Source organism: Diabrotica virgifera, chromosome 9, assembly GCF_917563875.1.
Source record: "Diabrotica virgifera virgifera chromosome 9, PGI_DIABVI_V3a".
Lineage (NCBI taxonomy): Eukaryota > Metazoa > Arthropoda > Insecta > Coleoptera > Chrysomelidae > Diabrotica > Diabrotica virgifera.
In genome coordinates, this window is record NC_065451.1 from 61,711,946 (window position 1) to 61,727,654 (window position 15,709).

The 15,709-nt window shown below is 34.9% G+C and overlaps 1 protein-coding gene across 1 annotated transcript in view; it reads left to right on the top strand.

Moving 5' to 3' along the window:
• LOC126891679 (uncharacterized) overlaps positions 1-15,278 on the top strand; it is a 41,059-nt gene extending 25,781 nt beyond the window's left edge. The window contains exon 3 of the mRNA XM_050660917.1: positions 13,325-15,278. Within this exon, the coding sequence (XP_050516874.1) occupies positions 13,325-13,567 (243 nt within the window). The 3' untranslated portion in view covers positions 13,568-15,278. The remainder of the gene's footprint in view (positions 1-13,324) is intronic.
• Positions 15,279-15,709: the final 431 nt, after the last annotated feature.

Here is a 15,709-nt window from a genome sequence, read left to right on the forward strand (position 1 = left end):
AATTGGCTAACTATTACACGTCTGTACATATTCGAGTTTTGAAGGCATCTCATCCCTTATCTCGTAGGGGAAGAATTTTTTTCGATTTCAAGTGGTCCGATCCTCTTCTTCGCGACACATGTGAATTTCGATAACGTGCTAGCAAGAAACAACACCGGCGTCGACAAGGGAAAAAAAGGGACATGATTTCGATCTATTTAAACAACCATCAATTTTATGGGATTTCCAACAGATAGCATTAGTAAGTTCTGATGAAGATGTCTTAATCCACTCTCGAATTGGCATGTAGGACCTGATCGGTGTTATTGAAACCTGTTTGGAACAGATACATAGTCCGCGGAAAGGGTAGCCTCTCTGCTTGCTGTCTTAATACTTTCTTCATTGGCAGATATCCTGCGCCAGATGGAGGGATCATGTAGGAATTTCCCATCAGCGTTAATTTGATTTGCCCATCTTGTTGGAGGTCTTCATCTCCGGCCTTCTACCTTTCCTTCTACTAACAAGAGCTTGGATATTAGTGCACCCTATGTAACCCGCAGCTGAATCTTATGTTTGTGCGTCACAGTGTTGCCATACTGTTTGCTTTATTTCGTTCATAATTTCATTTAATGTTAAATGTACCTACAAGAATAATAGAGTAATTTTATAAGAACGTTTACTTCTCCGTGATTATGCCAGGTAGAATGACAAGTGAGGTGTCAAATGAAAGCTTATAATCCAAGGATTGTACCAAAAGTGAGAAATTAGACCTAGGTTGTCTGTCCGTCTGTCCGTCTGACCGCGAATATAACTCTTCCGTCACTATACCAGGTAGAATGACAAATGAGGTATCAAATGAAAGCTTATAATCCAAGGATGTTACTAAAGATGAGAAATTTGACCGCGGTCAGACGGATAGACGGACACACAGCCTATGTCAAACTTCTCACCTTTAGTACCATCCTTGGGTTATAAGCTTTCATTTGACACCTCATTTGTTGTTCTACCTGGTATAGTGACGAAAGAATTATATTCGCGGTCGGACGGACAGACGGAAAGACAACCTAGGTTAAATTTCTCACCTTTAGTACCATCCTTGGATGATAAGCTTTCAGTTGAACACCTCATTTGTCATTCTACCTGGTATAATGACGGACGAGTTCAGTTTACACACAGACAGACAAGACGAACGGACTGACAGACGGACGTGGATAATTCAACGTTTTCACATTTTTTCAAAATTGGTGAAAACAACAACATATTAAACTTTACTTAATTGATGTTTCAAAAGTACTTATTTTTACACATTACACAATATTACAAGGTTTCTAGCAAGTTAAACTTCACAATGATTTAAAATAATCAAATAAAAACCTATCTATACATAACATATTAGAACATACCTAAAATACACAAATATAACATCACAAAAAATTGTAATATGATAGTATGAAAAAATAGAGGATACAGCAACGGTGTTACATGTCATGCTCGGATCCAATGCCAAAATTTACACAGACATATTAGGGTGCAGTGGCGTAGCGTAGTGGGGGCGCTCCGCCCCGGGCGGCACTTTTTAGGGGGCGGCAAAATTTTACAATAAATAATAAAAATATTTTGTAAATATTTGAACCATTTTATATTTTTATCGCAACTACAAATTCGGACCGATTGAAAGGAGCCCGGATTTTTTCATTACTTATTTTTTGACGAATTCGGGGAATTCCTTTTCTTTGAATGATATTTTGAAGCGAGTGGCAACAACGTCTATACTGACTTGTGGGAATTCCCCGTTTATGACTAACAATCAGCGAGAATGACTTCTATTACATACATCGACAATTATTTTACCACCCTATATGTTATTCAGTGTGTGGAACAAAGAAAACACTTAATTGTTTGAATACGAATTGCAGGAAAAAATTGTTCAAATCTGCAGTCAGTTACAGCCAGATCAGCTGAATGCAATGAGACTTGCATTGTATCATCGATTAGGTTTCTGTTCACTGCAAGAGGGTAGTTTGTTCGAACATTTAATTGGTTAGAGTTTTTTCAATGCCTTTAATTTTAATTTAATGATTGAGAATGAATTTTTCAGTTGGTTGCTTTCTTATAATTTTTAATGTGAGCTTTTTCAACAGCTACAGAATTTAACGGATAAGTTTGCTTATCTAACGCAGGCTATATTATTAGATCCAGACAACATTAATGTAATCTAGACTACGCATCTGACGAAATTGACGAGCAGGATTTCAAGCTGGAAAGACTTCGACTGCGGACTTTCTTTGCTGCTACAGGCAACGAAAATAAATTGATTAATGCAGAGTCACTTGAATTATTTAAATTTATTTTTAAATCCAAGCTGGAAGATACTCTGCCCAATATTTTAATAATGTTTCGAATATATGGTCGGTGCTCCTATATGGCATGGAAGGATGGACTTTAAAAATAAACACAATGAATAAGCTAGAGGCATTTGAGATGTGGATCTATCGACGAATCCTTAAAGTTTCCTGGACCGCAAGAATAACAAATGAAGAAATCCTGAGAAGAATTGGTATAGAACGACAACTGATGTGCACAATTAAACAGAGAAAAACGGCATACCTGGGACACATAATTAGAAATGAAAGATATCAGTTTCTGCAAACCTTAATTGAAGGAAAGATCGAAGGAAGAAGGGGAGTGGGCAGGAAGAAAATGTCATGGCTCCGTAATGTCAAACAATGGACAGGACTAAAAAACATAGGAGACCTAATACATACTGCAAGGGATAGAGAAAAATGGTCAAACGTGATCGCGAACATCCATTAGTGGATTGCATAAGAAGAAGAAGAAGTTTCGAATATTTTTCAGAGTTGCTATAAGCAATGCCAGCTGTGAGAGGAGTTTTTCAAAATTGAAAATGATTAAAAATTATTTAAGATCGACAATAAGTACTCTAAGACTAACTAATTTGGCTATTTTGTCTATTGAGCAAGAGGTGTGTGACGCGATCGACATTGACGGTACAATAAACGACTTTGCTCTTAAAAAAGTAAACGTATAAATTTTTAATTGAAGACGGAAGATTTGTTTTTAATTCTAAAAAATACTCATATTACTTTTCAATAATAATCAAATAATAACATTATAGTATCGTTCTAGTTCTAATTAAAAATTGATTTTATTTTATCTTGTCGGTCGTCAAGCTGTACCTAATCCTAAGTGATATGTACCTAAGTTACATCAATGTATCTAATACACGTGATTGTAAAACTTAGATAAACTTTTTTATTTAAAATCCAACCTGTATAATGCAAAATAATGATGACTGTTCTCGCCGAAAAGTTCTCTATAATTAATGTATGTAATGTATTAGTCGGAGAGATAGAAGCGGATTTTGTGCGTGATAAGTAATATGGAAAAACTATACGGGGATATGTTGAATTAGTTGTGTACATCACTTTCACCAACGGCCGGAAACCAGAGTTGGGGCCGAGGGTATTTATAAGGGGTCAAAGTCGCGGATTTTATTATTTATTTTATGACGCTTATGATCGAGATAGTGCACCAAAATTTGGAAATAAGTAGGTCATGACGTAAATAAGTAAAATCTCTAGGGTTGGAACGCTACCTGGACGACAAAGGGGTGGGGGTAGGGGTGAATATAAAAAACATATAGGGTTTTTTGCGACGTTCTTGATTGAGATAGTAGACCAAAATTTGGGAATAAGTAGATCATGACATTACTAAGTAAAATCCCCAGAGCCGGAAACCAGAGTTGGGGATGAGGGTAGTTATAAGGGGTCAAAGTCGCCGTTTTTATTATTTTTTTTTGTGACGCTCATGATCGAGAGAGTGCACCAAAATTTGGGAATAAGTAGGTCATAACGTAACTAAGTAAAATCTCCAGGGGTGGCACTCTGCGTGGCCGACAAAGGGGTGGGGCAGGGGTGAATACAAAAAATATAAGGGGTTTTTTTGCGACGTTCGTGATTGACAGAGTGCACCAAAATTTGGGAATAAGTAGACCAAGACATAACCAAGTAAAATTCTCAGAGCCGGAAACCAGAGTTGGGCATGAGGGTAGTTATAAGGGGTCAAAATCGCCGTTTTTATTATTTTTTTTGTGACGCTCATGATCGAGATAGTGCACCAAAATTTGGGAATAAGTAGGTAATGAGGTAACTAAGTACAATCTCCAGGGGTGGAACGCTGCGTTGCCAATAAAGGGGTGGGGGTAGGTGTGAATATAAAAAATATAAGGGGTTTTTTGCGACGTGCTAGATTGAGATAGTGCACCAAAATTTGGGAATAAGTAGACCATGACTTAGCTAAGTAAAATCCCCGGAGCCGGAAACCAGAGTTGGGGATGAGGGTAGTTTTAAAGGGTCAAAATCACAGTGTGTATTATTTTTTGTGTGACCCGACACAACATTTGTCCCCCACTCAGCGTTCCGCCCCTGAAGATTTTACTTAGTAATGTCATGATCTACTTATTCCCAAATTTTGGTGCACTATCTCGATCACGAACGGCAAAGAAACCCCCATATATTTTTATACTCACCCCTGCCTACCACCCCTTTGTACCCCAAGCAGCATTCCGCCCCTGAAGATTTTACTTAGTTACGTCATAACCTACTTACTCCAAAATTTTGGTGCACTATCTCCATCATGAGCGCCATAAAAAAAAAATAATAAAAACCGCGACTTTTACCCCTTATAACTACCCTCGTCCGCCACTCTGGTTTCCGTCTCTGGGGATATTACTTAGTTATGTCATGGTCTACTTATTTCCAAATTTTGGTGCACTATCTCAATCACGAACGTCGCAAAAAACCCCTTACATTTTTTTATATTCACCCCTGCCCCACCCCTTTGTCGACCACGCAGCGTTCCACTCCTCGAGATTTTACTTAGCTACGTCATGACCTACTTATTCCCAAATTTTGGCGAGCTATCTCGATCATGAGCGTCACAAAAAAAAATAATAAAAACGGAACTTTGACCCCTTATAACTACCTTACTTCCCCACTCTGGTTTCCGGCTCTGGAGATTTTAATTACTTATGTCATGGTCTACTTATACCCAAATTTTGCTGCACTATCTCAATCACGAACGTCGCAAAAAACCCGTTAAATTTTTTATATTCACCCCTACCCCCACCCCTTTGTCGGCCACGCAGCGTTGAGCCCCTAGAAATTTTACTTAGGTACGTCATGACCTACTTATTCCCAAATTTTGGTGTACTATCTCGATCATGAGCGTCATAAAAAAAATAATAAAATTCGCGACTTTGACCCCTTATAACTACCCTCGGCCCCAACTCTGGTTTCCGGCCGTTGGTGAAAGTCGTGTACACAACTAATTCAACATATCTCCGTATAGTTTTTTCATATTACTTATCACGCACAAAATCCGCTCCCAGCTCTTAGACTATATAGTTTACATGAAATTAAAATACCTAAATAAGAGGGCGGCAAAATTTTCTCGGCCCCGGCAGCCGATACTCACGGTACGCCACTGTTAGGGTGCACTAATATGCAAGCTGTCCCAAGAGTTCAGTGGTCCCCGTTCTTGTTGCTATGTGGTCACAGTAATTTAGGAATGCTCAGTTTACTTTTTTTAATAGCCTGTTCTTTATATGATTAACATAATTAGTTATGTGTTCTCTCCAGGACACGCGTAGAATTTTTCTGTAGACAGACATTTCTAAAGCATCGATCTTGCTTGTATCGATATTTTTGAATCCATGTTTTAGCTGTGTATATAGCAATAAGAGAAATAAAGGCCTTGCTCATCCTGAGCGAGCTTAGTATTCTTTGTCATTATTCCGTCTTTCCATATTTTAATTAATTTGGCTGTTGAGGTTCGGGCCATTCCTAGATGATTGATTTATGAGGAGCAATCGTCATTATTGGTTATCACGGAGCCCTGTCCAGTACTTAAAAATTCACCATTTGGTATATTGCGGTAGAATATTATTTACCCTATCTATGATCTTTATTTTTGTTTTCCAGTGTTGATCTGAATAATTATTTGCTTGTCCGGCTTAGCCTCCATCATATTCGTTCTAATAATGTCACCAGTATGTATTCAGAATACATATATACAGTGATGAACGCGCTAATAACTGGCAAAATAATGCAAAAGTTGGAAAACATAATACATTACCAAACAAATAGAGATGAAACTAGTGGAGGTGGAAATTATCGTTATAAGCGTATAAATAATTAACATTACATAACATAGTTTCCCACCTTTAGACGTTTGTGACAGGAGTATTTCATAAAATTCTACTGTCGCAGTGACAGTTGTCATACTCCTCTGATACGTCTAAAAGTGGGAAACTATGTATATGCCAGTCAATGGGAGCAAGACTAGGATATTACCTCCGAATTCTATCCTACTGCATGGATTTTAATGAAATTTTGGGCCAAGCCTCTACTTATCTCCTAGTTCAAAGTCTACCCTATGCCGATGTGTGCTTTTATTTTGGGGGTGGTTCCCACCCCTTCTCAGGGGTGGTATATTTTTTGGTTAAAATTATAACGGAATTCGCTAGAAAACCTAATTCTAAACAAAAACTGTTTTATATATTTTTTTTGAAAACTCAATACTTTTTGAGTTATTCGTGGTTAAAAATTGGCCATTTTCATCGATACATCATACCTTTTCGAACGGTTTTTTGCGAATACCTTAAAAACTATGCATCTAACTAAAAAACTATATTGAACATTTTTGTAAGCTATAAAAAACAAAGAGACACTTGCATCCATAACTCTTCTACTAGTTATAATACAAAAAGAGATCTTAAAAACTATGCATCTAACTAAAAAAGTATATTGAACATTTTTGTAAGTTATAAAAAAACAAAGAGATACTTGCATCCATAACTCTTCTACTAGTTATAATATAAAAAGAGATATTGTAGGTGAAAAAAGTTTGTTTTTTAGTACATTCTCAAATTGGTGTATTCAACTTGAAATAACAGAGAAACAGTCGATTTTAGGTGTATAATGCTACCAATACTTTTTATAGTGCTTGAAAAGACCTTTAAAATGATCTATATTAAAGGTCCACTACATTAAAACCAAGCGAGATATGCTGCAAACGAGATTGATAACTAATGTGCTTTAAGAAAAAATGAGAAATAATTTTAACCCCCATCGACCAAAACGTAAATGCATCGTTTTCTTTCTACAATACCTTTTACTATAGTGTTATTTCTATGTTCAGAAAGTTGGACGGGTTTAAAATGAATGGTTTTTGAAAAAACAGATCAAATTATATAGAGCATTTTGAAATTTTCTTAAAAATCTTCCTTTTTCTCCATGTAACTTGAAAATGATAAGAGATACAGTAATGAAAAATAAAAAGGCAATTTGTATCTGAAAAAACCCTACATTTTTATGTGGTATCTTTTTTTCGTATCTCTTATCATTTTCGAGTTACATGTAGAAAAGAAGATTTTTAAGAAAATTTAAAAATGCGCTTTATTACTTGATCTTATTTTTTTTTTCAAAAACCATTCATTTTAAACCAGTCCAACTTTTTGAACATATAATTAACACTATAATAAAAAGTATTGTAGAAGGAAAACGATGTATTTAAATTCTGATGAATGAGGGGTTAAATGTACTTCTCATTTTTTCTTAAAATACATTAGTCATAGTCATCAATTTTTTGCAGAATATTTCGCTTAGTTTAAATGTAATTGACATTTAGTATTGCTCATATTAAAGGTATTTTCAAGTACTATAAAAGTTGTAAGTATCATTATACACCTAAAATCGACCGTTTCTCTGTTATTTCAAGTTGAATACACAGATTTGAGCATGCATCAAAAAAAGAAACTCTTCTTACCTACCATATCCCTCTTTCTATTTTAACTAGAAAATTTATGAAGGAACGAATCTCTTTGTTTTTTTATAACCTACAGAAATATTTTATATACTTAGATTTTTTGTTAGATGCATAATTTTTAAGGTTTCACAAAAATCTGTCCGAAAATGTGTCATTTTTCAATGAAAACGGCCAATTTTCAACCACGAATAACTCAAAAAGTATTGAGTTTTCAAAAAATAATAATTACAGAAAAGTTTTGGCTTAAAATTAGGCTCTCTAGCCTCTTCCGTGGCTATTTTACCAAAAATATTTTGCACTCCCGAGAATGGGTTGGAACCACCCCCAAGATAAAAGCGCACATCGGCATAGGGTAGGCTTTGTTTTATAAGCTATTCCCTACTTACTGTGAAAATATCAAGTAAATCGATGTAGTAGTTATGGCAATGGTTCTGTAATTGCCACATACTGTTAGTGAGCCTTTTTATGGATAAGAATAAAGGGAAAAGGGTGATTCGCACTATTCATCAGGTCATTCACCTGTGAACTATATCATGTTGTACGTATTCAGTATTACATATATCTGCGTCAATCTCATTCATTGCTCTTAATAGAGTCTCCTCTATGACGTCTATCCCGGTGGTTTTTTGTTTTTTAGTTCTCTGCTACTGCTCGTAAAACGATTAGTTTTTTTAAACTGTCTTTGTATAATCGTGAGCACTAATTTTTGCAAGTCTGTGAAAAGCTCAGTTTGTCGGTTTTTACTTCTTCATTATGGTTTTAAATGGCTTGAAGTTGTGTCTTGAATTCTCGGGTCAAATATTTCTTCTTCTTAGGGTGCCTGTCCGTTCCGAGCGTTGGCGATCATTCTGGCTATGATGACTTTGTTAGTTGCTATACGGAATAGTTGTGTTGAGGTCTTTCTATACCATGCTCTCAGGTTAGCAAGCCAGGATATTCTTCTTCGTCCTGGGGCCCTTTTTCTTTCAATTTTACCTTGTAAAATGCACTAAAGTAGCTCGTATCTGCCTTGATTTCTCATTATATGCCCCAAGTACTGCAGCTTACGGCCCTTCACGATGTTGACTAAATCTGCGGTTGTGTTCATCCTCCGTAGTACTTCTTCATTGGTGACTTTGTCTGTCAATGGTATCTTCAAGATCCTTTTGTTCAACCATAGCTCAAAAGCTTGAAGTTTCGATAGAGTTTCCGCCTTCAATGTCCACGTTTCTACTCCGCATAGAAGCACTGAGTACACGTAACATTTAAGGAGCCTTATTTTTGTTTTTAGAATGATGTCATGACTCTTGAAAATAGAGCTCATAGTTAAGAATTGACTCTTTGCCTTTCCGATGCGACATTTAATTTCTTGAGTATTGTCCCACGACTCATTGATTATAGTTCCCAAAATAGTTGTATTGTGAGACACGTTTCTCATTTGGTTCACATGCAGATTTACTCCAGTTATGTTTTGCTTGCTGATGGTCATTGGCTTGGTTTTGCTGGTGTTTATATCTAGTACATATTATGTTCTACTGGTTTCAGTTATTTTATTCATTAAGTTTTGTAGCCCTTCTATGGTATTGGAAAACACTATTGTATCATCTGCATATCGCAGGTTACTGAGCTTGACTCCATTTATTGAGATGCCTTCATCGATAGCTTTTAGAGCCTCTTCAAAAATGTGCTCCGAGTACAGATTGAATATAAGCGGTGAAATTATGCATCCCTGTCTCACTCCCCTTAAGATTTTGACCTGATCTGTATATTCTCCATCTATTCGGAGCACTGTTGATTGATTCCAATACAGGTTAGCTATTATTTTCAGGTCTCTTCCGTCAATACCTGTCCTCTTCAGCACTTCCATCATTTGTTCATGTCGGACTCTATCGAAAGCCTTTTTGTAGTCAATCAGGCATGCAAAAACATCACAGCTGACATCTCTACATTTCTGAAACAACACCTGCACGCTAAGTAAAGCCTCTCTCGTACCACCGACGTTCACAAATCCAAACTGATTGGGCGCAATTTGTTCTTCGCATTTTCGGTAAATTCTATTATGGATGACTTTTTTAAAAACAGAGAAGATGGTCCTATAGTCTTCACAAACCTTTGCTCCTGGTTTTTTGGGCAACGGTACAAACTCAGATTTGAGCCACTCTGCTGGTATTTTTCGTGCCTTGTATATGTCATTAAATATTTCAGATATTATTTTTACTTGTGCTCCATCTAATAGCTTTAGCAGTTCTGCAGGTATTTCATCAAGTCCCGGTGCCTTTCCATCCCTCATTTGTCTGATGGCTGTGGTTACTTTTTCTGGTAGGATTTCGGGACCTGAATTATCTTCAATGGTGGGTTCTTTTCCTGTTCTAAGGTCGTGGAAATTTTCCTCAAGTATTCTTCCCATACTTTATTTTTATCTTCTTCGGTTATGGTAAGATTGCCTTCATCAACTGTTATTTTTCCGCTGCTGCGTTTTCGGAACTTTCTTACCTTTCGATGGACATTGAAATTGTCATATCGACTCTGATACTCCTCTATTTCTTGACATTGTTCTGTTTTTTGTTTCGCTTTTGCTTCTCTTATCTTTCTTCTGACGATGGTATGTATTCTTTTATATTCCTTGAAGTTTTCTTTGTTCTTTTTTCTCTGATCTATAAGCTCGAGTATTTCATCGGTCATCCTCGATTTTCGTTTCTCTGTATCTTTCTTCAAGTGTTGTTCTTTTATTTCTCTCACTGTTTCTTGTATGATGGTTAGACTTTCATCTAATAGTTCCTGCATTTCTGCATTTTAGTATCCTTGTATTAAGGTTTTCACTCACCTTCAGTTGAACATTGATCACCTTCAGTCAAATATTTAATAACTTCTTTAAATTGTTTATTACTTTCATGGCGGTTCGCATGTTACCCCAGTTCTTGACATACGTTATTAATATGGTTGTTTTATCTCCGGTGCACATACATTTTATTTTTTCCTTCTTAGTTCCGCTTTATCTTAAGTTTTACTTCTTGTTTTTGAGGTATATTGTAGCATAACTTTTCTCGTTTTTTCACTAATTATAAAATTTCCTCTGACATCCAATGTTTGTTCTTTTGGATTTTAAGCTAAAAAAAGCCCTTTTCCGCTAAACCTATCCAACTTGTTATTCCATTCCATGTTTTATTTCTCTCTTCTAATATTTGTAGTTTTTCTTGTTTCATCTGGAATTATGCATTATTTATTCTTAGCTATTTTGTCTAATGGGTTTTTATAGTTGTGTGTATAGTTTGACTGTGTAGTTCATTTTTGGCAGCTTCTGATCTGATCCACAGTAGGCTTCAGGCATACCTATATAGGTTTTCCATCTTTTCCGCCCAAGTATGGGTAAGTCTATTTGATTTTGTCTTCTTTATTATTTGGACTAGTCCAAATATTGTCCCATATAGTTCTATTGTTCTTGATAAAGTTTATAAAGTATATTATTTGTTATAACTAGATTTTTTCACTTAGTCCATTAAAATGTTACATTTAGGTTGCATTTCTTAGAGGAGTCAATTTTGTTTTTTTAATGTATAGGGGGGTTCAGTAGAAGCTTAAGTTCAAGTTTTTGGGGTCGCCACCCTTGTCCCCCGGCCGCCATATTGGCGAAAGGGGTGCAAATGGTTTTCGCACTGTATCTTCTAAACTAGCAATCATACAGAAAATTTAATTACACATAAAGTGTAGCAAATTAAATTTTCTACAATTTTATATCTATTACTTTTTATCGTCAACTGACCAACAAAAAAGTTATAAATAAAAATATGAGAAAATTTTGTAAGAAGTTTCCTTTTGGAGGTTAAACCTTTTTTTCCGTTCATTTCACAATAAAATAACATCATAGCGATTTTGTAGAGGATTTTTCAATGAACAATTTTCGCTATAAAGATGTTTAATTTTATTTATTATCTACGAGTAGGTTTTACAGCGCTCCAATCTTGACCAGATTCTCGAATTCTCTTAGGAATACAATAAAAAAAAATACTTTTCTATCTATATTATTAGTCGAGCGGCAGCAATCTTTATGCCGACCACGAAAATCAAATTTAAGGTGAATGACCAATTTTGGTCTATTTTTATGTTTTCGAGGTCGCTGAATCCGAATATGAAGTTTAGTTTTATCTATATTTGGTGGAACATGTTCAAAAATCAAATTTTATACAAAAATGCTGAAAATCAATTTTGATGATTTTTCAAATTTACCTCGCTGTATCTTTGGTCGCTGTGAATATTTCCTTTTGAAAATTTTACTGTTTACTGAAGTATGTAGATAACAATGTCATAACAATTTGTCCTAAATATTTAAACACATTAAAAAGGAGTTGTTAGTTTTTAAACATTTTGTCATCATATTTCGTTAGTTTCATGTTTACTTAAAAAAGTTAAGTGACAAACTTTTTAGTTTATAATTTTAACCAACAAAACAATAAAACATAATTCATGAGGAAGTTTTTTGGGAAATTTTAAATCAAAATATACAATGGGAAAAAAGTTATGTTACTTCATAAACAAGCGGCACACCCCAAAAAAACGCTTATATCTCGAGATCTTGCCTACGCTGTGGTGAATGGCTAATTTTGATCATACTTTACGATTTTGATAACAAAAATTCGTTTTTTGCTCTTCTTAAGAATTTTGCAATATGCGGTTGCGTCATTCTTCTTCTGAACTGGCGAATTTGTCCTCAAACAACTTCTTGGGCCGTTTCTATATATGCTACGGGTTATAAGTTTTATAGTGGGGAGAAAGGTCAAAAATAGATTAATAATAGCATAGGAATATTAAAATCATAATAAATTGTATGAATAAAAAAAATATATAGATAGAAAAGTAAGCCTAACTTTTGTTTTTATTATATCTCTATGAGCATTCGAGAATCTGGTCAAGTTTGGAGCGCTGTAACACCTATATAAATAAATAGAATTAAACAAATTTACAGTGAAAATAGTTCGCTGAAAAACCTTCTACAATTTTGTTATAAGGTTATTTTATTTTAAAATGAACTGAAAAAAAGTTATAACCTCCAAAAGGAATCTTGTTAAAAATTTTTTACATATTTTTGTTTATATCTTTTTTGTTGGTCACTTGACGATAAAAAGTAATAGAAATAAAATTGTAGAAAATTTAATTTTCTACATTTTATGTTTAATTAGATTTTCCATAGGGTTGGTAGTTTACGAGATATAGCGCGAAACCCCTTTGCACACTATTTCCAAGATGGCGGCCGGGGGACAAGGGTGGCGACCCCAAAAACTTGAACTTAGGCTTCTACTGATCCCCCCTATACATTAAAGAAATAAAATTGACTCCTCTAACAAATGCAAGGTACGGCTTATAAAATGTAACATTTTAATGGAGTAACTAGCAAACTGTAAAAAACGTTCAGCTCTGTTGTTTCCATTGCCTCAGCCAAATGATCCGACAATATCTTGAAAATATGGTTTATTATTATATGGAATAAATAAACTTAAACTTAAATTTAAAATTTATTTTTTAGGAAATGTTCACATGCACTAGAGCAGATGAAGCCATTGATTGTGCAGAATCACCTCGGTTCTACGAGCTGAACAGAAACTTCGGCAGCGAAGAAATTATTGGAGAAGTCATAGATTCTGTTGTACCTTCGACGCCAGAACCTCACTACCTTGAAGAAGCTACCGCCTTACCAGACGTTCCTCAAGGTCTTGGCAGAAACCTTTCCAAAAGAGGAGGAAATAAGCCAGATCTAAAAAAACAATAGAAATATTAGAATTTTAAATTTTTGATATAAAGTTCAAGCTGATATGTTATTTATAATTGTGGCGAAAATCAATACGAGCAATAGTTTTTGCTTATATCAAGGTACTAAATCGGTATTTTGCTTCGTCGTTTTATCTTAGTTATATATTTTTTACAGCTTTATCCATTTTACTACCTCTTCAAATGTAATAATCTAGGTCATGCTAGGTTAGGTTTGGTATGAGTGGTTGCTTAACAAATATTCTACTCGATCTAAGAGGTCTATTGTAGCTGATCCCTAAGTTAAAGTTATCCCTTCAGCGTAGCCTTTTTAACAAAGTCTATTATGGCCTTGGATGACACTTCTACAAAGTCGTAGGGCTCGGTTTGATAATGCTCAAATGTATTGAGCCTTATTCTATCCAACCCTGGGCAGTTAAACAAAACGTGTTCTAACGTCTCGTCATCAGCATGACAGAATCTGCAATTCGCACTCTCTGTCAGTCCGATTTTGTTTGTGTGTTCCTTAAGGTAACTGTATCCTGTTAGGAGGCTTACAATAAATCGAAGATCAATCCTATTCTTATCTGGTAGATCTCTGGATCTCTTCTTCGAAGGTTCATTTATAAAGGACCCATTGGTTCGTATTAGTAGTTACTTTTCATCTATTTAAACCAGTCTGATATTATTATTTTAGAGATGGTTGGGATAGTCGACATCGCTTCTGTTACGATTAAGCACGCTTGTCGTTGAAGCTTATTCAGCTTCTCGTTGGAGGTCTTTTGATGGACTTTAGAGGACCATATTAGTGCCCCTAATCATTGATCTGACTAAAGTCATCTGTTATCAAGGCAGTACATCTGTTCGGGTTTCACATCCCGTGTTTTCCCACAGATCCTTCGTAATAATCTAATTGCATCTCTTTTATTTCATTATATTTAGTTATTGACAAAGGGTCATTGTACAACCTCCGTCAACAACTTTCTTTTATTCTGTGGCAAACAAAACTTTAGATAAAATATCACGGTTATGTCTCATCTCTCTTCCTTCGCGACAGTCTACCAAGTCCTTATACTTCTGGTGTTTGTTTGAATACTTCGTAAACATTGTCTGAAAACTTCTTTGTGAAACTGTATTTTATCGGACCAATCCATCAACAAAGAAAATAAAAAGAGGATATAAGATTATAATGATTATAGTCATTATAATCTGTTAAGCTTACCTGTAGAGTTTCGATCTGTACATAGCTTATTTTGCGGATTTTCTTAAGTTTCTTTCGTAATTCTTCTAGGATCTAAAGAATTAAGTGTAAATCTTGCAATTTATTTTCGTTCACAGCAAAATATATGTGCAACTTAAATGATTAAAAATACTATAGAGATATCATTTCCTGTTAAACAAATATATAGAAATATTCTTCTACGAGACATGAATGCCTAATCAGCTTGAATTGATTATTTCTACGTACATTACCCCGATGGCAGTGTTTCATATAATATAAGACTGTTAGCAATAGTATTTTTTAAGAAAATAACCAATTTTGAATTGTTTCTCATACAGACTGTTAATTTTGTATCAATATATTTTAAAAAATATTGACTAATTTTAGATAAACGAAGGTGATTGTACAATAGGTTTATTGAATTCTGCCATCGCGTGGGTATTTCTAGCTTTAGCATTCAAATATTGTTTTAAGCTTTATTTAACTTATAAATTATACATTTTTGACAAAATTTATTGTTTTGATTAAACTTTTATCATCATCATTCTAGCCTTACAACCCTTTGTAGGGTAGGTTATTACTTCCTGAAGAAGTTTTCTCCAGTGGTCCCTATAGATCCCGAAGCACTTGCTTCAATGAAAATACGTCCCAGGAAGAAAAATACCCGCTAACAAAGATATTGACTTGTGAGTAATATTGTCCATTGTCATTTACAAACGAGAAATTTCACAAGATTTAAGAAAAGAAATAACAAAACACCACAAGCATTCTAGAGACATCCAAAAGAAGGAATTTACAGATGACAACAAAACCATATTATGTAAAGGGCCTATCATAGAAATTAAAAATGATAGGAAGCAAGTACAATATCACAACCAGATTCAAAATAAACAACATTCTGAGATCTATCCTGTCCAAAATCAAACCCAACAACACACAAGA